The sequence below is a fragment of the Meleagris gallopavo genome, chromosome 12, assembly GCF_905368555.1.
Source record: "Meleagris gallopavo chromosome 12, MGAL_WU_HG_1.1, whole genome shotgun sequence".
NCBI lineage: Eukaryota > Metazoa > Chordata > Aves > Galliformes > Phasianidae > Meleagris > Meleagris gallopavo.
Window position 1 is genome coordinate 11,796,532 of NC_139415.1, and position 23,545 is coordinate 11,820,076.

Sequence of the window (23,545 nt, forward strand, 5' to 3'; positions counted from 1 at the left end):
CAAACAAACATTCAGGGGCTCAATGCAGAAGCTAAGTGAAGAGGAGCCGTGGCCCTTGTATCTAGGAGACCACACATCCTGCCTCTTCGATTCGCAGGAAATATTTCGTCTTTCTTGGAGTTACTCTGAAACCACTTTCACAGAAATAAAGAAGAAAGGCAACATTCTCTTTTGATTTGAAAATCAAAACATTTGACACTTCCTCTGCACTGACATATCTTGTGAATCCTCAACTGGAAGAAATCCTACTTGGATAAATGACACTGTGACCTTTATTTCTCCTCACCCTCAGCTAAGTGGAGAAAACACATCAGTTTTGTAAGTGCTGCAAACACCGAGCTTTATTGCACTGTGAATTTGTATGCACTTAAGCATCTGCTTTCAGAGTGAAGAATATTCACAGCCTCACAGAGAAATACCACTCTCTTGCTTTCTATCATCCATTTTCAACTACATTTGTTAAATATTTTAACAGAAAGCAAGAACGATAACTGCCAAATGGAAGCAGAAAGTCATTTCGTGAAAGCAATCTATTGGTAGAAAATATTTTTCCAATATTTTTTCAGAAAGAAGAAAATCTCAGTGTTCTTCATTTCTCATCATTTCTTGGCACTCTGACTTGAAAAATCAGACTCATCAATTCCCTTCTGCTGTGGTGTGCAAAATCGGATCTCAGAGCAACCCGTACTGCCTTTACAAATAAATGGATCTTGAGCATTCACCTCACGTTGATGATAAAAGACCAACCTTCTTATACTACCAAACAAGCAAAAATACCCAAACCCTCCTCTCAGTTTAACTACGTGCAGCTTCTTTGCTGATCTTGAAAAGAAAAAAAATATATTGATACAAAGGTCAGAAGGAAAAAAAAGCAGAAGGCCTCCTGTAATTTACATCGCAGTACCACACAAATGGGAAGCTGCATAGAGCTGAAGCATTCTCACGTCGTTCCATTCGTGTCACCCAAAGATGGGGTGACCTGGCTCTACCAGAATTAAAGACTTGCTGCTACACAGAATCTACGCATTATAAAGCAACAAATGTGTAACACTTAAATTTTTTCTTCTGCACATTCCTTTAGTGAACTTTTAGCACATTCAATGTTCAGGTCTCTCTAACAGTCAATATAAAGCTGAGATGATTAAAAAAAATATACAGCAATCACCAGGATTAACAGCACCAGATGTTCTAAGACAGCAGACCGCAGATAACTAGTTCAGAGCTTAAAATCAAATTTCCTAGCCAAAGCCCTCATCCTCACAAACCTGGGGCTAAAATCCCTCCTCCCTTCTTCCCCAGTAACTACTGCTTGCAATTCTGAACCACTGAGCACAGAGTCAGCAATTCTCCCATGTGTTTGGTAGAAGCAGTGCTGAAACCTGCATTGTGCTCTCCAGGAATTAAAAACAGAGCACCAAATCATTCATTTATTACACAAACAGATGCCTGCATTGAATTACAAGCAAAAAAAACCCATCAAGCCACTAAATTTTATCCATTTTCAAGTAACAAATATTAATCTAGGAAATGGAAACAGTACTTCAATATGTTTAGAAAAGTACTCCCTTTTTCCTAACTTTTCTAAACTCATCAGAAAACAGTGCTGAAACCAGGTCACATATTTCAGTTTATCCAGCTCTTATTTGGCATGATTTGAGCTTCTGTGGAGTAAAAGGCATTTTGTCTACACCATGCAAAACCAGAGGTTTTAATGGTCAAACAGCATGCCTGTTGTGTACTTTGTTTTCCTCACCAGTGGCATATCTACTTAACAGGGCCAATTGCTTCTGTAATCTTTTTGTCAAAGACTTCTTGAGGGAAAAGGTTGAGGAACAGGAAAAGGATGTTGGCAGTTATCAGACAGCCACTCCAAAGTAGCAGTAGGGATCAAGGACATCTGTTAATGCAATCACTTAAGTGCATTATTCCAGCTGATTCTAAAGGTAGATACTGACCTGCAGGTGTAGCTTAGAAATAAAAATAAATAAACGAGGCAAAAAGAAGTAGCTTCTGTGTCCTATTTGCCTCCACATCTGTGATGCAATTCTGGTAAACCAAACAGGTTCCCTACTTATTTGCAGTACCACCTGAGAACAACTGGTTCTGCAGGAAGAAATGCCAGCAGTTCCAGTTCGTGCCACGCCAGCACTTAACTGCCTACCAACAAATAAGCATAGCACGAAGGACCTTGTGCTGATGGAGTTTCTATTTTTGAAATAATAGGTAATAGTGTTGTGCTTGGAAGAGTTGGTGTATTGATGTCTACTTTAGCCATACAGCGATTTGGTCAGTAACATTTTGGCAGTGTAGGTTTTCTGGAGTTCACCATTTCATCAAGGGGCACTCGAGTTACAAGCTGCTGCTGCGTTTCCTGCCAACACACACTTTTCATATTTAGTTATTTAGAAAGCAACAGTTTTTCCCTCCCTCCCAGTACCACAAAGCTCTCAAAACAGAGGCAAAACAGAAATACGTAATGAGAATTTTAAAATAATATTTAAGAGAAAATTGGACCAGAGTTTTGATCAGCTTTATAGTGAAGGGCAGAAAAGAAGACAGCTCACAGCAGAGCATTGCACAGAAGCACCGGGAGCAGAGGAAGGAAGAGACACAAGCTTTAAGTGACAAACAATGCTTTCTACATCAAGTCCCTTTCCTCTTCAAAATCCCAGTAACAGTGAGCTAAGTTAAAACTAACATTGTTCCAAATTAACACTTACTTTGGAATTAAAAAGAAAACAGAAAATTGCTGTGAATGTCCAGCCAAAGAGACTAATTATAACAATCAAATATTATTATCTTTGGTTCAGATTTCCCTGTTCTGCAATGCAACAAGTTTCAGACTACATCCAGACAGGAAACATCCAAGATCCTCAGGTTTAACACCCTTCATTATGGTCATTATTAAACTGGATTTTTGGATGGAAAGGGTAATTTCCTGAAATAATTGGAAGATGCCAGTTCTTATTTGTATAAATAGCATCTGTTCAGTGTCCTACACAAAGTGAGTACAGATCTCAGATGAGCTCTGACAGAAGGGCATGCAATTTGGAAGGATGGTGTATTTGGCACCAGCTTGCTCAGTCTCAGCAGAATTGTAAAAGGCTAGAGAAGAATTCAATAGACCAAGGAAGCCTTACAGCCTCTCACCCTTCATAAATTTAGGTCAATGCTGAGGATTTATGACAATCTCACTTTTTACACCAAAAATTCAGGGTGAATTTAAATCATATTCAAGTACATTCTTAAACTACTGGCATCTCTGTTCTTCGTTAAAGCAAATATAAATTAAAATGATTCAGTTATTTGAAAGCCAACTACTTTACAGCAAAGTAATAGTTTTAAATCTGGCAGAGATCCAGCAGGAATTAGGACCTTTTAGGCATACTGGTCTGACTAAGTGAAACACCACTTGTACCATCAACTGCTGCACTGACTCCTGAAAGGGTGGTTCTTGCACCAAACAGATGCCTGCAACCTATGGTGTAATCATTAACTGGGCTGAGGCAAAGGTTCATAAACTAGTAGCCATTAGAATGGTAGAACTGTTGTTGAAACTCTGCCCCACCTCTTCCTCCAACTTGGTACTTTTGGATCTGGTAAGGTTTGATAAGATGGTCATATCCAGACCGAAAGTTTTCTGTAGCATTAGTAAGATACACTGAAGCTACAATACAATAGGAAAATAGAAAAGCTTCTACGGTAGATATCAACAAGAAAAAATATATATATTAGGAAGAACGTGCATAATGCAACTCCATTTACAAGTTCAGGTCCATCCCAGACTTAGGAAAGCAGAAATCAGTCTGGCTTTTGGCCAACTGCCTCAAGGTAACAAGTTGTCCAGGAAAACACCTCCAAAATAAATACTATCTGAATTACCTTCTTAAAATGAAGAAGAAAAAAGCACCACACCCAGCAGGACACATGCATACTTGTATGAGAAATGAAGCTATAAGGAACAAACAGCACGTTGCAGAAAAGTTTTCTAAATTTGGCCCTGGAGGACACGCTTCAACACCAAGCCCATTTTCTTGAAAGATGGGCCTTTCCCAAGGCTGTTAGACATGAATCCTACTCAAATTCATCACACGTCTGGGGAAGACTCCACAGAGAGAGGACAAAGATTAAGGTGTCTACAAGTGAGCTGGCCCAACGTTTGAAAAGGCAAGTAACTACTAAAAATTCCTTTGAAGTGTAGATGGTCTGTATACCACAAATGCAAAATATTCAACAGAAGTTTAGTCCCGTCTTACTGTTGGCTCTTAAAATAAATTGCAAGTCTTATTATAAGCAAAATAAAGTAGAGTGACATAGTTAAGACAAATGACCTTTCCCAAGGCAGATCCTCCAATTTACTGTAAATAAGCCTTAAAAATCACGGAATAACAACGACATAATCTGAACTGTATCTCAGTTTCTCTTACACTGGAAAGAACTTGCAGCCATTCTTGCTGCTTTGCTGCTACTGAACACCATTTTTCAAGTTCTCATTGAACATCCAAAGCAAAGCTAAGCACAAGTCAGCAGCAAAGAATGCCCAGAAAGATCTTACAATCTGAGCAAACCTTTTTCTAAACAACTCTCTTGTTGAAGGAGGAACATTTCAAGCCACGTTACTGAAAGCACGCTTTCCTGAGGAACAGCCCACGCGTCTATTTGCTGTACATGCAAAGAAGCAAACATGCCATGTCACACAGTCAAATCTAACTGTTCTAACACACCAGGATCTCGAGAAATTTGGCCGTGTCCTATACAAAAATTATTTTTATGAAGTCTGTGGGAGCTACTGGCTGACACGGCATGCCTTGAGAAGGGCTATGTGCCAGACACCGATATATCCAGCTTGTTCCAGCAGCATGCCTTGGCTGATGAACAGGGCTCACAAGAGTCAAAGTTTTTGAAGTAACATTTCCATACAGAAGTGGAATTTCAAAATAGACTTGGTAACATATCTTCCTCTTAGGTATATACCCAAAACTGTCTAACACGACAAATTTCTAATAGCCAAAAAAGGAATTTCATCTTGAAAGATGCGCCTAGAAAAAATTTCAAAAGACTACCAATAAGCAATATTACTTCCAGACAAGCACAAATGAAGTTTTTCTAAGAAATCTGCCACGCAAAAACTACAGCTACAGCAGTTGGAGATCACGTCTAATTTCAATGTTTCCCTCTGCACTTTGAGGCAGACTCAAAACCTCATCTTCCACATCATCATTTTTCACAAACCCTAATGGAATTTCCTTTTTGTCATTATGATGCTGTAGATTTATTTCTATACCGCAGGGATTTCCCCAAAGACACAAGTGCTCCTTGGAACACATGAAACCAATGGAAGGAAGACTAACGAGAAGGAGCGAGATCCTACTGTGTAGCACAGCATTGGGCTACATGTGATTGCTCACACAATCTGTACTAAGAGGACAAACAAAAGCAAAAGGTCTCCCACATCCAACAGAACATGCAGCCTGACAGCAGCAATGAAATTCCACTTCACTGTCAGGTGTCAGGCTGAGCACACGGGACTGGGGTATGCCCTTCATCAAGAACTGGAAAGCAAGCTAGCCAAGAAATAATTGCTTATTCACTACACCCGTCTCTACTGATCTCAATTACATGCTGATTTTTCTAGAGGCATGGGGTTTATGCACCTAATGTGTTTTAGCCCACAACAAACCTGAGTTTGAGCTAGACAAAATAATCCTTAATTGTTTACACATCAGGTCAGTATAAGCAGTCAATGCAGGCTTAAATTAACATGAAGCAATCAAGACCTATTAGAGCTCTTGTACCTTCCTGAGATTCAAGAAACCACAGTGTACGCCTCACCTTACACATGGATAAGTATTTTAATTTCTCCAAAGTGCAGTGGCAACTGAAATGATTAAAGTTAATCACCAGAGGAAATTCTGCCCTTTTTAGGTGCTAATTAGCAAAGCAAGCCTGGAATGCGTGCAAGCATACTAGCTTCAACATATCTGTAAGTTATTTTATGACTCATGTCAACCGGTTTCAACAGTCTTGTAATTGATTTATTTCTGAGAAGGAAGGCAGAAGGGACTGTCACTTATTCATTAAATGTATTGCTGGCTTTGAAGAAAAAACAGCAATGTTACTTGTCCATTTAATTAGTGCTACATAATTTTGAGACTGTTGTCTTCAAGTCAACACAGAGTGCAACTGCAGAACTAGTTTCCTGGTATTTTTCTTAAAAGCACACTTGGGACAGGATTTCAATATCAAAGTTACTATAATCACATTGCCTTTCTCCACCATACAAATCTCACCTTAAAACCAAAGCAGCAATTCAGACACATGCTACAACAGCGAGGCTTCAGAAGGCTAATTGCTTGGCATTCCCTTTGTACATGAGCATCTCTGCATGAGGAAGCAGCACAGAACCAAAAAAACTGAAAACCGAAGAACCCACCTGCTTTCATCATCTCATACAGAAATATAAATAACTTTGCTCAGGAAGTGCAAGTTTTTCCTCACAAAACCAGCTGCTAGACACCAGCTCACTTACGGAGCTTAAAATTACTCTACTCTCTAACTACATTCTCAGGTATCCACAATCCTGGACAGAGCTATTAATTGTTTTCTTGTTGTTGTTTTTCCATTTGTCCTTTCCACTTGCATCCACAAGCAATGAGCTACTGTAAACTTAGCCCAGCGCCTGGAAACAAACAGTGCAAAAATAAGTCAGTACCAAAGGACAGAGGCATTTTGCGTTTTGCAGGGATCTGTTGTTGCTGTTTTTGAGGTTGAGTCGTGCTTCAGTGCGTGGGATTTAGCACTACAGCCCCTACATCTTTTATGTTTGATACCCTGGTGATGCTGACAGCCAGGCCCACAACCCTCCCACAGTGGGGTTACCCAACATCCTCACTTCAACAGCTGCCTTTCAGACCATCCAAACTCAGGATGACAAATATCATTACCCAAAGGTTCTTTGGCAGCTTAGTTTTCTTCCCATAACACTAGTTGCAAAATATGCTTGACAATGAAAAAAATCTCACTTTCTTTAAAACAAGCTTTGATCATATACTCCTGACAGAAGTAGGAAAATATTTAACAGAAGTACTTACTTTTACAGCAGTGACTAATTCACGTAACACAACACCAGAGCTCAACAAACAGTTGGAGTGACTTTGAACATCAGAGCACCTGTTTTAAACAGTTGTCGGTATTTGTCCCTGGGATGCTAATCATCTGAATTAATCTCTGCTCATCACAGACACTACAGCAGACTATTCTGTTTCTATTTTTAAGACAAGTTCCACGCAGTTTTTCTTGAAGTACCAACCGCAGCAGGTAGAATTGATTAAGCCTTAAAAAAAGAGCCTCGTTAAAAATTAGGAGGCATACATTAAGTCATCCTTTGCAGACACCTTGTCAAATCTCTAAGAAGATGGGAGCAGGAAATAGCCTGCTACAGTCAATGACAAAAAGCCAAAATCTAAATTCACAGCCACATTTATGAAGCTCAACCACCAGCAGGTCAAAAAGACAACATGAGCACACACTGCCTACCGCACATCAGGAGAACACCTGAGCAATTTTAGCCAGAGACAACAGCAGTGAAAGGCAACACAAGGTACTGAGATTAACGCAGTCTGTCCACTGACCTCCACCCTCCATCATCCCCAACTCAGCTGCCATTTCAGCCTGCCTACCAAGTGATGCACCACGAACAAGGAAGCAGGGTGGAACCCTGTTTCTTCTCAGCGTTCACGACTCAGCCAAGCACAGCCTTTGACCCTCAAGATTTACATTGCTAATTTTACACCAAAGCCTCTGCCTTCACTGAACCAGTACACTGTTGTTTTTAACCTGAGGAACATGCACACAGAGTAGCAGACAGCCACAGCCTAGAGTCGATGCTAAGCTGAACAACAATGCCATTTGAGTTTCCCGATTAATCAAAGTGCCGTTGTACTGCAAATTACACGCACCCATTTACAATTTCAGTGCTTGACCTATTTATAGAAGTAGTAAATAAATCTCAGCTATTTAGCAATCTGCACCAGTATATTTCTCATAAATTGGGCATACATCCCTTCAGTGTTGGGAAGGTGATTAAAGAAAATAGATGGAAGAAAGATGAAAAATCCTCCAGGAAAAGCTATGCTTACAGTAATAGAAGTTAATATACTACATCCTGATTGTGTTTGTATAGCAGCATATATGCTGAGAATTTTTATTCCTAATATAAACCATGTTGGGAAGGTGCTGAATGCTTCACATCTGCCTCTCCATAATAAATTATGACTCCTATCCTCCCAAATCCACACAAAGTGCATATTACAAATTCTTCAATTAAATACTTCTGGAAGAACTGAGTGGAAAGAAAGAAATAAGGCTGAGTCTTTAAAAGGGGTTTCAAGGGTCTATACAGAATAAAAACCATTAGGTTGAACCTGAGTGCCAAAAACACTCAATCCAGAGAAGTGAAGCAAGGTCATACGGAGCAGGACAGTGCGAATGAGAGAACATTCTGGTACATAGAAAATTAAAGCAGAAACTAACTGATTTGGTAGATCAAGGGGAAGAATGAAGCAAACGCAGACTAACTAAATGGACACAACCTCTGAAGTTATCCACCAATTCCTGCTAAGGAAACAGCAATAAGAAGTGACAGATAATCAGCATAGGAAATAATAAAATATTCATAAAATGAAAGTAGGGAGTTTTCTTTAAACAAGCTTTAGAGACGATTAAATATTCTAAGCTAACTGCCATCCATTTATCAAAAGCCCTTGCATTCCACTATATCATTTTACAATTCAATTCCCTTCATTGTGACAGAAGATAGATCTCAATTGCCTAGTTAAAAATGGAAGCGAACCAATGGACTGAAAGACAGACTCAAGTGTATCTGTTCTGAGAATGAAGTACTCAAACAATACATTAAAATCTATAATTTATCAAAAGCTAGTATTCCACTTGTTAATCAAATGGAAATACGTATAAGCCCAGATTAGTTATTTGATATTGGAACTAGAACCACCAATGCTACACAGTTAAACATCTGAAGGAACATCTACAAAAAGCCATTTCAAGAGGATAAAATTAAATGGCAACATCTTATGTAGGCTAGAAGCCAGTTAGCACTCAAACTTAACAATTAAAACTCATCTGATCAACAGGAAGCAAGTTATCCCTTACAGTGCCTAAAAGAATGGCGAGCAGTTGACACTGATTCTCCAAAGAAAACTGATAACTGAATGGAACAGAAACCTCAACGATGCTATTTTTCACCAAGTGTTTTATAATAATTTGTTACATAAGGTTTCATACCCAGCTGATTATGTGATAGCAAGATCTTCATTTCAATACCTTTAAAAATACAGTCAACATTTACACGCATGTTTGTAGCCACAGACAGTTCACCACCATTCCTAGAACTTGGTAGCCATCTGTTTGTCCAGGTGTAGTGTAAATTCCCATCCAACTCAGTACAGCTTTCAAAACACACTGATAAATTAATATTTAATAAGTATCAGTTGTACTTCACAGGTACAATTAAAAAAAGAGGGAATCAACACTTCCAACATTTAATGATCCCTTTCTGCTGCCAGGTGCAATGTCTGGTGGATTCAGCAACAGCTTCCCACAGAACTTAGCACAGATGACTAAGTGCTTTCTATAGCTAGCGAACCTCTCCTATTTTAAGGTTCCACTTGTAACTACGCATTACAGTTCACTACCACATGACTACAGGCCAAACGCTAGGAATTTGCATGGAGAATGAAACCCTGCGCAAGCTTGGAAGCTACCGATGAACTGCTGTAGCAGGAACAGCATTGAACAACATTTCACCTCAGAAGACAAACTTGTATTTTTACACCAGAACATTTCACTTAACAGTGAGCTGTCTGGACGTATTAAACAGGGCTAAAAAATGGTCAGTCCTTTAAAGTTCACACCATTACTGTTTAGAGAACTCCTGAGCAGGAAAATTATCCTTCTTCCTAACAACCATGAAAGTCATTTAAGAGGACAGAATCTAAGAAACAAGCAAAACTAATAAAGTCTATATTTTAGAGTAACCAATTCCTTCGCAGAATCTAAAATACTGTAAGATATTCTCTCTTTGGCTCCCAAAAATCTAATGATTTTAACACAGATACTCTAGCAGCACTCCCAGTGTAGAGCTAAGATCTGAGACCAACAAATACAGAAACGTAAGAGTTTGCAAAAATCAACTCCTCCACTTAGGGAAAGAACACAACCTCAGTCTTGTAGAAACAACAGAAAGGACTCTAACGTAAAATTATACGCTTCCTTCAGACACACTTCAGTAGAAGAAGCCAATCCTCTCACAGCAAAACTAGGCACACGTTAGCATCACCTCTGTATAATCAATGAATACAAAGATGTTATAATTATGAAATAAACAAGAGAGTTTGGCTAAGCAGGTTATAATAACAACAAGAGAATAGATAGGGTGCTTACCTACATCCTGGACTCGCTGCAAAACTCCAGAGAGGGGATCTCCAGAAGAGATCCTTCCCCACTGGCAGTCAGCTCTTAAATGGGTCTAGAAGAGGTGCAGCCAGGCTCCACCCCTTCCTGTAGCACAGGTGAATTGCCTTCACCTGTGCTCCCATGGCTGACTCATTGCTCGCCTCAGGTGATCAATCAGAGGTTCGGGCCGTGATCCAGCAATTCCCATACAGCCTCCTAGGTCAGGCTTCTCAGTAGGCTTGTGCAAAGGACTGCCTTGTTTCAGGGTCTGCACTGGTCTTAAACAAGTGCCACATGCCTGAGCGCCTCCAAGCAGATGTGAAAGCACATTTCCAGAGCTATAAAAGGTTTTCTTGAAAAAGTATCAACTAAATAGTGAGATGAAGAGAAAACACAGGTACTAAAGGACAAGCATTAATCAGGCCTAGCTTATTCAAAGCAGTTTTCGCTTATTTACATCACCCACATGCGATATAGTGATAATTAGTCATCTATTTTGCACAAAGTCTATCAAATTATTTCTTTACATAAAGCCATATTACTTACATTCAAGCAACATCTTTTTCTGTTTGTTTTTAATTTTTAAGAGTATTGAAAAAAATGAACCCAGAGTCTGTCACCCATCATGCAGACAGAACACTTGCTATGAGAGAGCAACTTTCCCCCATGATCTTAAACTGACTTGGGCTGACCAATGTCAGAAGCCAGCTACAAGGGACCAATCCCTGGATCCTTGAAAAGCCAATTATCTAAATTAGTAACAACTCCTGTCACTATTTTTGAAGCTGGCACGTATCCCTGAAACAGACATTACTCCATGTAAGCCAAGTTCAACTACACAGCCACAGAGCTGTGAAAAAGAAAAGACGACATTCTTTGCTCTTTTTTCTTGCCCTAATGCAACAACTTAAACTTTTTCAAGCTTCCTGTTCCATTCTTTAGGAACCACTTATGCAACAGCAGAAGTCACTCGTGGTCTCTGTGGACAGAAGCCCAGGAATGCCATGCAAACACACCAAGGAGCCTGATTAAACAGCTCTGTTCTGGATTTCCCAAAAGATATAGGCCCCGTGCTGCTACTCACCACGCTGCCTTGCCAGAGCCTTCTCATTACTGCTACATCCCTTTGGATGCCACCTCCTTCAGCATTTCCATCTGGCAGAATCCCCAGTCCTCACCTGTCAACATTTTTTCCTTCCACCTCACTGCCCTACCCAACTTGGTAACAGCAGTTTGGTTGCCAAAAGAGAAAGATGTGCACGTCACTTCAGCTTGTGCAAAATGCCAGACACGTTGCAGAATGACAGCGGTTTCCTGGTAAGCACCAGGCCAGGCCACTGCCAAATTCAAAGCCTAGGCTCAGCAGGTTTACTTTTAAGAATAATAAACGTGGGAAGTATTTAGACCAATGGAAATCTCAAACAAAAGTAATTTTTTTTTGTATCTGGCAAGCTCAATCCGCAGTCAGTGCAGTACCTTCTGCTCAATGCAGAGATTTATAATGATAGAGCAATGGCTAACCATAATACGTCTGCATAAATCCCTAACTCTAGAAAAAGCTCATGAATGAAGGCTTGGACATCCTTCAAACAAAGCTATCTAGCAAATCACTGTAACTGTTGGTGGAACATCCACTGACACCATCAAGGTAACTCAAATCATCTATAGACCCTTCCCTCTGCCTCTCAGTGGGTCGGTTAACTGTGCAGACACCGCATTTCTTAGGGTTAAACAGACATCGAAGCACCTCGCACACAACATTTACCTTGTCCTGAGGGCCTGCCAGGCAGCATCAATGTCTGCGTACAGGTTTTTCTCGGAGGGCTTGCCGGTGCTCACCCCATAGCCAGAGTAGTCGTAAGAGAAGACGTTGCAGTTGATGCGGGAGCCGAGGCCAATGTAGAAGCTGCACATCTGGCCCAGGTCCACAGCATTACCGTGCGAGAAGAGCAGCGTGTAGCGGCCAGTGGGCGCACAGCGCACGAACATGCAGCCCAGCCTGTTATCTCGAGCGGTGCGGGAGAAGAACACTTCCACGGCGTCCAGTTCCCGCTGCGAGTACTGCCAGTCCGCCCGCTCGCTCAGGTGCAGGCTGCAGGTGCCCGATCCCGTGGGGGTGGCAGCCCCAGAGGCCGCCCCAGCCTCCTGCTGCTGCTCGGGGGGCAGCACGGTGTAGGTGGGCTCCGGGGGCAGGAAGGCCAGCTTGGCAGCGATGCGGCTGGGGCACGGCGGGCAGCAGAACAGCCAGCACAGCTCGCCCAGAGAGAAACCGTTCATTCTGGGGCCTTGTTCTGGCATCAGAGACGCCGGCGAGAAGCTAACCTGCGTTGGGATGGAGTCGAAGCGGCCGACCCGCCGCCCTCCCGCAACGCCTTTGAGGAACTACAGCTCGCCAGGAGCGGCGCAGCTTTCAAACGAGCCGATAAACAGAAATCGCACACGGCACGAGTACGACCAGCCCCCCGCAAACAAAACACCGCCGGCCCTACGGGGGATGCAATCAGAGGGCAGCTCGCGGCGCGCACCCACCGCCCGCACGGCCCGCGGCCCGCAGCCCCCTCGCAGCCCCGGCCCTTCCCGGCTCCGCCCCGGCCCCGCAGACAGCGAGCGGCCCTCAGCAGCCCCCGAGCGGCGGCGACGGGAGAAGAAGGAGGAGGAGGAGGAGGGGAAGAGAAGGAGGAGGAGGAGGAGGGTCCGGCGGGAGGAAGGGGACGCCAAGGTCGAGGCTCAGCCGCGCGTCGCCGCGCTCAGGGCCATGCCGGCCGCGGCGCACAGCAGGAGCAGGCAGCGGCCATGTCCCGGCGCTCTCCCCTCGTCGCCGCCGCACCGCTTCCGGGTTACGGGCGCGGGGCCGCAGGTGCCGGCGGGGACGAGGCGGGGGCCCGGCCCTGCCCACGCTGCGCCGCCCGCTGCGGCTCGCGGCTGCCCCCTAGGCCTGCGCCGGGCAGCCCGACAGGTGCGCGGAGAGGGGCGGGGCGCAACAGGCGAGGAGGTGAGAGGAAGCCCGTAGACGGAGCCGGGGCACGAACGCCCGCGAGGGGAGCGCGCCGCCTGGCCCTTTAAGAGAGCCCCCCGCCGCGGCCTGGGTCACGTGCAGAGGGAAGGGGGCGCCCCCTCCCCCTCCGTGGCCGCCCACCGCTCGCGCATGCGCGGCAGTACCGGGGCGGCGGGGCGCTGAGGCCGTTTGGGGCCCTGTGCGGAGGTGGGCGAGCGGCTCAGCGCTGTGCTCGCCGCGAGGCTGTCCGGCAGCGCGCCGTGCCGCTCCCGAGCCTTCCAGGGCGGGTCATCGTGAGGAAAGGGCCGGTTGCAGCTGAGGCCGCGTTGTTCCCTCACGGCCCCGCATGGCTCTGGTCACACCAGGCTGTACGGAGTGAGGGCTTTGAGCCCAGCTCCAAGCGAATTGCTCGTGTAGCCGCACAGAAATGTGAATAAAAGCAGTCGTTGGATGGTAGCATCCACAGCACTGCTGTCCTGGCGTGTGCCCTGTGTCCCAGGCTGCACGGCTGTGGAGAACTGCATGTATTTGGTTTTGGGTTTGGCTGAACGTGGCTTCAAAAGATGCCACGGAGAGCTGATCAGACACACAGGCAGCTGCCTCAGCCACATTTCAGGCTAATAACCAACATCCCAAATAATTCATTGGAAAAATTAGCATAATAGAGCACGTGACAGATCCACCACTGGTTGTGGTTCCATGACTGTACGGTCTGCTGCTTCAGAGCACTTTTTAAAACCCAAACAACAAACAACCTCTATGTTGTATGATCTGTAGGCATTCCATGCGGCTGGAAGCCCACGCAGCTGTGCTCAGCCTGTTGTTCATATACATCCAACCACCACCCTGCCTTGATGCCCACCACGCACATCTGCACCCTCCTGGTGCTCTACTAATGTCATTTGCTTGCCTTGAGAAACAAAGCTTCAAAAAGGACATTAAGCTGAGGTCATTTCATTAGTGACAAACCTGTGACTAACTTTTCTAGTATTAACACTTGCTAAGTGTAACAAGGTTTTTTCAGAAAATCACAGAAGAGTCAATCATGCGTGGTAATTCTTTGTCTTTGGCAGGTAGAAAGTAAGGCCAACCCCCATTCACATCAATCTTTAGTTTTACTAACAATGGAGATTTTAAAAATCCTAAGTTCAGTCAGCCATAATTGTGTCTATGGTGATTGTTGAGGGAGAAATTGACAGCTGAGTGTCTCTAACAGCTTGAAAGTATGGCCTTTGGTGCAGACACATTTCCTCTAGAGGACAGAGAACATCCATTTGTTACCTGTGTCCCAGGCACGTCCTGCTGGGAGTTTGAGAGGTCCCCTGGGTCTGGCTGAGCACCGAAGCATATCCTACCTGGTGATGTTGTGCCCTGGGTTCTTTCAAATGGCAGAAACAGAGTCTTTACAGAACACTCAGACAGCTGATGAAACTGAAAGTGATTCCTTCGCAGAATGAGATAGAACAATCTGGGTAAAGAAAATACAGAACAGATAAATGAGGAACACAGTGAATTTTCTGGGAGATCACAAGCAGCCGCGAACTCTATCTACACTGTTTTAAGGGGAACTATTAATATTCTGCTGGAAGACTGATGCAACCCTGAGAAAGCCCTGGGTATGCCCTGAGAAGTAATTTGGCTGGTGTGATCTGAGAAAAGCTTGTTCCTCTCACTGCACACATGCTGAAACCAAGATAAGAGCTGGAATTTGGTCATGTACCACCTACTGAAAGTAACATTTCTCAGAACCCTCTCAAAGGGAATATGATTCGCCTGGAGCAAGACAGCAAGGGCTGTTATATCATTAGTAGATTGCTACTCCAAAGTAGACAATTAAAAGGACAATGTTTCCCATGCTCCACCCTGGTCCTTCCTTAGGTCATGTTTTTAATAGATTAAAGTGTCATCTTGGACTCCAAGGGGAAGTGTCAAGAAATTTGCTCCTCAAGTGAACTAAGGCTGTGCAAACCTCATTAGGGTTTTTTTCATTGTTTTCCTAATACACTCTTTGTAGTTGACATTAATCTCAGTCCATCTCTCATGCAATCAAATAGTTCTTGCACCGTGGATACTTTCTCACGAATGATAACATTTGCCAAAGTCTTGGAGAATAAAATGAAGAAAGGAGCAAGAGGGAGTGACTCAAAGGGAAATTGTGGTGAATGAGGATGGAGAAGTAAGAAAAGGGGAGTTCCTGAGTAGCTCTGAAAACACTACCAACAGGTTTGTGGCTCAAGAAAGTAAAGTAATCAAGACTGAAAACTAGCACTTATTTAGAGTATATCTGTTATCCTGAGATGTCAAAAGAGATCTGCAATGCACATGTGCTTAAAAGAGCACAAATGAAGAGAATTTTTATCTATCTGTTTGCATGGTACTTCAGTGGCAGACACTTCTCAAAGCTTCTGGTTTACCAGTTGGTGCTGGGGCTGTTCTGCAGCTTGCTGGGCAGAGCCTGGAGGGGTGGCTGTGGAATGTTAGGCATGGATGGCTTCATGCCTGTTTCACACACCCTGTGCCTGGCACTGCCCAGAGCTTGGTTTCTTCTCCTAAAATGTTAGAGAAGTCCTAGAACTTCCTAATTATCACAGTCCATCATGCTGGTGCTCCTTGGATGCTTTTGTTCCTCATAGGTTTCTCTGTCCTTCAGCCACCTCTTTTGCTAAAGAACTGAGAGTTGCCCTGGGATGAGAGTGTTTCCAGGAAATGCAAAGCTTCTGCACTCCTTTCCACATCATTATGTCCAGGTACTCTGCTGTGGTTGGCACAGAAATAGGATAGGGAGTGTGCCAGTACTTCTCGTGCTCAACCCCTCAAACCACTACTTGAAGAATGACTGTTTGGGATCCTTCTCTGTGTGTTCCCCTCAATAATAGTGCTTCAAGCCAGCGGTCTCTCTCAGGTCATCTCTCTTTTCCTCCAACCCCATACTACCCTTTTCTCTTTCTCCCTTTCATTTAGCAGCCAGCAGGCATCTGCATAGTTTTCACTTGACCAAATACCTTGAAAATGCTCAAGAAAAACAATTATATATGCCTGTTACTGCAGAACTCATCTTTTTAATGATCTGTAAATAAAGATGTCCCTACTGCTGTGCCTTGTAACTAACATGACACTAGGACTCCGTGAAATACCCTAGTTCTTCACTCAGTGTTAATAGATGACCTTCAAGGGTAGAATATTCAAGCATTTAATAATAAACAATTTGCCAAGCCCACTAAAGAAAGGGAAGTAACTCAAGTATGTATCAGTGAGACTTTTAGCATCAGGCCTTAACCAACTAGTGATGGATGTGGCAAGGTGGCTCAGGTGAGCATGGCAAATGTTCAGATAACTATGCAAAATATGAATATAACGGAGGTGAACATACCAAATAAGAGCACGCAGTGGTTCATTGTGTCATTTCCAACATATTCTGCAGCTCCACCATGCCAATTACAAGGGCAGAACACTTTACATTCCACTTCATTTTCCTGAGCCTAGGTAGACAAAAGAATAGGCAAAAAGACAGTGAAATTGAAGCCAAATAAGACACCTGGCAGCAGCACTCTGAAGATTGTGTATCTTATATATTAACCATACCTGACTTCCTGCTGCACTCCAACTGTGGAACTGTCACAGCTGGGTAAACAGTCCACATTTAATACCTGCATGCAACCTCCTCTTATTTCATGACAGCTTACAAACTCCAAACTGAGAGCATTTCTGCTGACTTCCTGAATAAAGCCTGCATGAAGAGTGCGAGTATTATTTCTTACTGTTTATACAAATTAGTGTCCGTGTATCCCAGACCTGTCCCAGAATGTGCTAAAGCAGCAGTAAGGCTGAAAGGAAATGTTTCCCCCAGTCCAGGTCACACTAGAGTCTACCAAACCAAGGTGCAAGGGAAATACAGAAATGCTATTAATCAGCATGCTCAGCCACCAGGCAGCAGACTCTGGTCTCTATGCTGCCGAGAGCTTAAGGTGTAACACCTAAATTAGGCACCCATGGTAAGCAGGCTAAATATAGCCCTCAGTAAACAGCCTATACTGATGTTTTTCTGTTGGGTGTATCCTTCCCTACACTGTGCCAATGGAAAGAACTTTCATTTCTTATTTCTCTTTCTGCAGCTGAACAAGACTGTAGCAATTTCCTGCCATGTAAACTCATGGAGCATTAAATTTACAGGTCTGTGTGGGCAAAAGTGCATCAATTACTTTACCAGAATGAATAAAAAAGGGAAAAAATAGAGAAAACTCAGAGAGCTTGTATGATCGATTTCTTCCAGAGGTAGAAGCCTAAGATAAATGACTCCATTCAAGGTTTAAAAGAGCTTTCTCTGCAAGAGTTTAATCAAGACCCTGCTATCCTCACATTTGCTGTGAATACAGTATGAGAAGAATGTGGAAAGGAAAACAAGGATGAACAAACATCAAAACTTCTGGGAGGGATAGTGGGAGGAGGCAGTGAAGTGGCAGCTATGTGATATACAATGGGGATTTAGAGTCTTGATTTGCAGTGACTGCATTTTATGCTTGTCACTGGCAAATTGACGTTTTAAAGATAGGTTCTTGGCTGCTTTTTCATGTCAGTATCTTTGTTCAGGCTATATCTGGGCTGATGAAAGGAATTTCAATTAAGGATGAAATCTTTTCCTTACTGTATTGAAATGCACAGGGTGGGAGCAGAGGAAAAATGGAGCAGTGAAAGCTCTATAGAGAGTTCTTAAAGCATCTTGCTGACACAGGACAAGATAGTTTAGAAATGCCTGGAGCAGTGCACTCTGTAGCATGGTTTACTGTGCTTTTACAAAGAAGCAGTATCATTTGCCTTAGTGCCTACTGCCTGAGGCTGTATATCATTCAAACAGAGGGCTCAGGGTTTAATAAATCCCAATCTAGTTTAGTCCTCAAGGGAATGGCAACCGAGACTCATGGTGGGGAGAATGGCTGCGGAATCTGGCACTGATTTTTGTCCCGTGACTGTAAGCAATGTCATGGGAAATGAAAGGAGTTGTAAATCTGCACAGCTACATTGGGAAATGAAGCAGTACTGAAGGCCTTAGGAAAAAGAAACGTGAAAAATAGTAAGGGTTGGGCATGAAGATGGTGCATGAGAAAAGAAAGAGAGAAACAGTAGAAAACACATGGGGGGGGAAAAAAAAGAATAATTGTAGAAATCAAAACCACTTTATCTTCCTCGCAGTCAGAGTCATAGTATACTTCAGGTGAAAGGTAAGTCAGTTTCTATGGAGCACTTTCATGCAGGTGCATTTCTGTTCACATTCACGTCCTCGTGCACCGTGTTTCCCAGTGAGAATTCTTACTCTGCTGCGCTGCCTGGGATTTCACTTGGAGCCTGGCTTCCAGCTGGGCTCCCAGCAGCTACAATAACCTGAGAGTGGCTGATTCACACTCTGCTCCCAACTTTGCATTCAGCATGGCTATAGCAAGCACACTGCATTCAGGCCCTCTGTATGGAAGCCGTAACTGATGCACTTCTTTCAGGTCAGAAACTGGAGTAAGCACTGGGGCTTTGTTACTGAAAAAATATGGACAGAGACAGAGCTCTGTGCCACTGTGTCTAGACCAGTAATCAAGCTATCAATTAAAAGCTAATTTGTGTATGTCTATTATAGTGCAGAGGCACTAATGTGACCAAGTTGTAGACATCCACTTCATTCATTACAATAACTCACCTATTAAGATGATCTGATTTATCAGCAAGAGCCAGAATTGCTGTTCATCTGGTTTATGTGTGTGTACACGTTCAGGGGAGAGCCGTGGTGTGCACAATGCCAGCCTCTGTACCTGCACAGCATTGCCAAATCCGTGTGTGGTGAGGGAGTAAAAGTAGAGACCCCCCAAATGCCCCTGCAGTAATATGGAAGCTCTGATGATAACCAATTTGTTTCCCGAGAAAATCAGAACGAGTGGTTGTTGTTTCTTCATTTTCCAGAAATCACCAGAAAACATATGCTTCATTTCATCATAAACCTCCAGGGGGTTTTCAAGGTCAGTGAAGATAAAGCTCAGGCTTCCATTCACGAGTGCCGGTCATGTAATTGGAATAGCAAAGTACATTTAGGCTTATGCATGCTACTGTCTGTAACAAACCAGCAGTGCTTTGCTAAAACATATGAACCTTTCCAGCTGTCATTCAGATGAAGACAATCTTCATATCCGTACTGTAAACTATATTCTTCAGCGGAAATAAAGCCATTATAATCAGCTTGGATTTCATTTTTTAAGAGTACAGAACTAAAGATGCTGTTAGCTTGAGAATATTGCTGGTCCCACAGAAAGGGTTGTGAACCTGAAAAACAGTTCAGATGTTTTCACCTGGAGCATGCATTTGAGGCTGGAAACAAGACAGCACAGCTCCCAAGTACTACCTGCTCCTCCTTTCTCTTTAAGCAGTCGTCTCCTCTGCTCCCCATAGAAAGCCAGGATAAAGCTGGATGTTCTGCCAGCATGCTTCTGTCAGCATGTGAGGGAGCAGGGAATTGAACTGTGGATGCATTCCCTCTTTGGTGCTGCTGCTGGGGGGCTGCAGAGGCCGGGTGCACTGGATGAATGAATCTGGAAGAAAGAGGGGAAACTGCCTGAGATGCTCCTCTCTGGAAAGAGTAGTAGAGGCAGCAGAAAAGGCACATCCTGGCTTTGTTCCTCACCAGAAGAAAAAAAGAAAAAAGAAAAAAAAAAGAAAAAAAACCATTTAATCCAAGCACAGAAGCATAAAAAAGAATGGAGTGACCTTTTAGGAAGTGTGTTAGGAAGTGTCCCTGTCCTGCTTGAAGTCAAACCCATGCTGTTCCTTAAAAAGGCTTTTTAACCTTTTCGGAAGCACTTCTAGTGAGGCAGTACCAGGCAGCCTGTTCCACTGGGGACCCATTCTTTCACTGTGCTGTTTTTTTTCTTAATTTCTGAACTACATTGTTCTGTCATTTAAGCCCACCACTACTTTCCTACCTACATCATCATTAAGAATAGCTTGTTTTCCTCTTCACAGCAGTTGTGTGTGTTCTTATCCTTGTCTCTCCTCAGCCATTTCTTCAAATTCATGCAGTTCCTTCAACATTCCTTCAAAATTTCTGTTTCTAAATCATTCCTCTTCTTTGAAGTTGACCCACAGCTGTCCTCAAGGTGACCCCAGGCTGGATGAGATCTCCCAGCTGTGGCCTAACACACACTGAGTAGAGCAATAGGATGATCTCACAGCTTATAGATTGTACTTTCACTGATATGTCCCAGTATGATGTTGGCTTTTTTTCCTCTTTTTTTTTTTTTTTGTTAAGAGCTGTGTGATACTGCTGGCTCCCATTGAGCTGGCAACCCCCTCTAACCTCCACACCTCCCCAGCAATACTGCTGCTAGCTCTGTTGGCTCTTCACCCCATTTCTTTGCAAACATCACAGTTGTCCTCATCAGGTTGCATTTCTCTGCTTCGAATACATTCAACACAGTGGGCACCTGCAGAGTTGCAAACAAATACAGCACAGAGTGCAGGGACATGCTTGGGTCAGCTGCCTTTTGAGGAAGCACGGAACGTTCCTGTTTTCAGATCACTTCCTTTCTCTGGATGATGCGCACTGCCTTGGCTGGAGGCCAGCTGGGATGGCTGAGGTGGTCTTGAGCAGCCTTCAGGTTGGCCATGGGTGCCATGAGTACATTGCAATGTCAGCCCTCCACCCCTGACTGGTGAGCAGTGTCCCACAGAAGCACTCACATTTTCCTAAAGGGATAAAACATTTCACTTAATAATAGATTATTTACCACCCTATGAAAAAAATAACTTTTCCACCCTTTTCTACTGAACCTGCTGTGCTACATCTGCTGTTGTAAGTGAGGAACTTCAGGGGAAACATGCTTCCTTAGAAGCTGATAGAAGTGCAGAAAGTCTTCCAAAATTCTCACATAATTTTATATCCAATTAGCAAACTCCCTCTATATGATCTCTCTGGCAATACAGAAATGAATGGAGCTAGTTTAGTCATCCCTCACTCTTTTGTGTGACTGGGTTTTTTTGTAGAGATGTGCTGCTGACCACTTGGATTGCAGGAAGGCCACAATTAAAAAGACTCTCTTTATTTACTGATGAAGTAGAAGCAGTGAAATTAAATAACAAGAGATGTGGATGCTAAACCGAGAAGCAAAACAATCCAAGTTAGAACGACGGCAGATTAATGTTAAGTATGCATTTAGATAAGGTAGAATGAATGAAAAAGGAAATAGCTCTAAACCAGCTTAATAGTTATTTCGTATCTTCTTATCAAATATATCTCATTAAGGGTCTGTTACTGATTCTTTTAAATCTCTGCTAACCAAAATGTATCAGATAAGAAGACTGGTGACATTTTCCTTTGGGTGTTACAACCCTGAGATCTTGCTGAGCTAAGCAACTGGACAGGATGCTGAATAGTTAATGAGGTAACAACAGTGACGTTTATAAGAAAGAAAAGCAGTAAACAGATGGTTCCTTTAGGTTAAAGTCCTGAGGTTTTAAAACTTAATGCCAAGATACAGATAAACTACATGGTAATTTCCCGAGGAAGGATTAGAGGGCTGCGCAGAAGATAAAACCCAAATCGTATGCTGGGCTGCCTTGGCTTCCACTTAGGGATAGGTGGACCAGGAGCAGTGCGTAGCTGGACACGTCAACCATCGCTTCCATGTGTACTCACAGCCCTCGCCAGCCTGCAGCAGGAGTGCTGTAGAGTTGGAAAGCAGAGGAGGAAAGTCTGACAAGTTTCATGAAGACACTGGAAAACTTCCCATGTGAAACACAGTTTTCCTCTTCCTGCCCATCGGTCGCACAGGGACTGAAGGAAAAAACCCTGTGGGGTTGAGTCATTCACACTGTACTAATAAAAATAGTTGCAGCTTGCTCTAGGGAACAGTGTCAGAGTACAGCACGAGAGTAACACAACTAAGTGGGTTCCCTGGCTTTACAGCAAACGTCGTTACCTGAACTGTGCTGTTCATTTCCAAGCATCCAGCCTGGGAGGTGTCTGTTCTCACAAGTTACCATTACCGCCTACATTTCAAAAAGGAAATCGGTTAAAGTTCAGTGCAATCCTTTAGTTGTGCTGAAATGGGATTGATTTTTTGTTTCTTCTAGAAATCGGATGAGTTTTCATTCTGAACTGGTAAAGTACTTCACTTGAATCGGTTCAACAGTTCCATGAAATGAGTAAAGCTGTCCACATGCACCAAGCTGCTTTCCTGTTTTTCTGGACTGGGTCCCTTCAGAGCAGCAATAAATACAATTCTGAGCATAATTTTAGCCTCATCCAAAAAGAAAGCAGACTTAAAGGGTAGATCTTTGGCTTTTGTTTGTTTGCTTTTAAGCAGAAAGCTTTCTGATTCACAGTTTTGGCCAAAATCAGGTTTATTGAGGGATGGAAAATCCACTCTGTCACAGCTCAAGCTTCCACCGCAATAGCAACATTTGCAGCTTTGTTTGCTATAAGCTTTAACAGAAAGATTATTTCTCCATCTCAGATACATTTGTTTCTCGTCAGCGCTCACTGCGGTGCATCCGTTTGGCAGCACCCCTGGCTGGGAAGCTGCAAGCTGCTGCATTTGTTTTGGGGCTGAAGTTTTCCAACAAAGCCAGTCCCTGTTATCTCCCTTTCCTCACACTGCTTACCAGCATTCCGCCTGCAGAAGCCAGACACGGTCCGGGAGGTGGAAAGGCAGCTTCACGTGGCAGCAGGAAGGCTTCTCTGCTCAGAGGCAGGGGAGGACACCTCTGCTACGGCCCTGTATGCTATGCACAGTGACCCACTTCTCCAGCCTGGGAGACTTGGCTGATCTGCACAGAAATGAGTGAATCCAGGTCAGTTAGCCACAGTGCAAGATCTGGACGAAGGACAAGTGGATGGAAAAGGGGTGTAAGTGATAAAGGAGCTGAAGTGTTCGGGGAGTCAGTTCAGGTGACAAGAGGATTAAGGTGAAGTTCAAGGACATGGTTGCCCCTGAGACGTTTTAGACTCTTTTCCCTGTGCTATTTTGGACACAGGAACGCCCTCAATGCTTGGACAATCCTGGTCTGGCCTGACCATGAGTTTATCGCTGACTCCACTGGACAGAA

General features: G+C 43.5%; 1 protein-coding gene and 1 long non-coding RNA gene across 2 annotated transcripts in view; both read right to left on the reverse strand.

The window, feature by feature from the left end:
- ABHD17C (abhydrolase domain containing 17C, depalmitoylase) overlaps positions 1-13,506 on the reverse strand; it is a 31,792-nt gene extending 18,286 nt beyond the window's left edge. The window contains exon 1 of the mRNA XM_003209515.3: positions 12,239-13,506. Within this exon, the coding sequence (XP_003209563.1) occupies positions 12,239-12,771 (533 nt within the window). The 5' untranslated portion in view covers positions 12,772-13,506. The remainder of the gene's footprint in view (positions 1-12,238) is intronic.
- A 794-nt stretch (positions 13,507-14,300) lies between these two features.
- LOC146543557 (uncharacterized) lies at positions 14,301-21,178 on the reverse strand. The gene is made up of 3 exons (XR_014885799.1): positions 19,149-21,178; positions 16,839-16,947; positions 14,301-14,936 (listed from the first exon to the last, which is right to left on the reverse strand). It is a non-coding gene; the product is annotated as an uncharacterized LOC146543557 (long non-coding RNA).
- Positions 21,179-23,545: the final 2,367 nt, after the last annotated feature.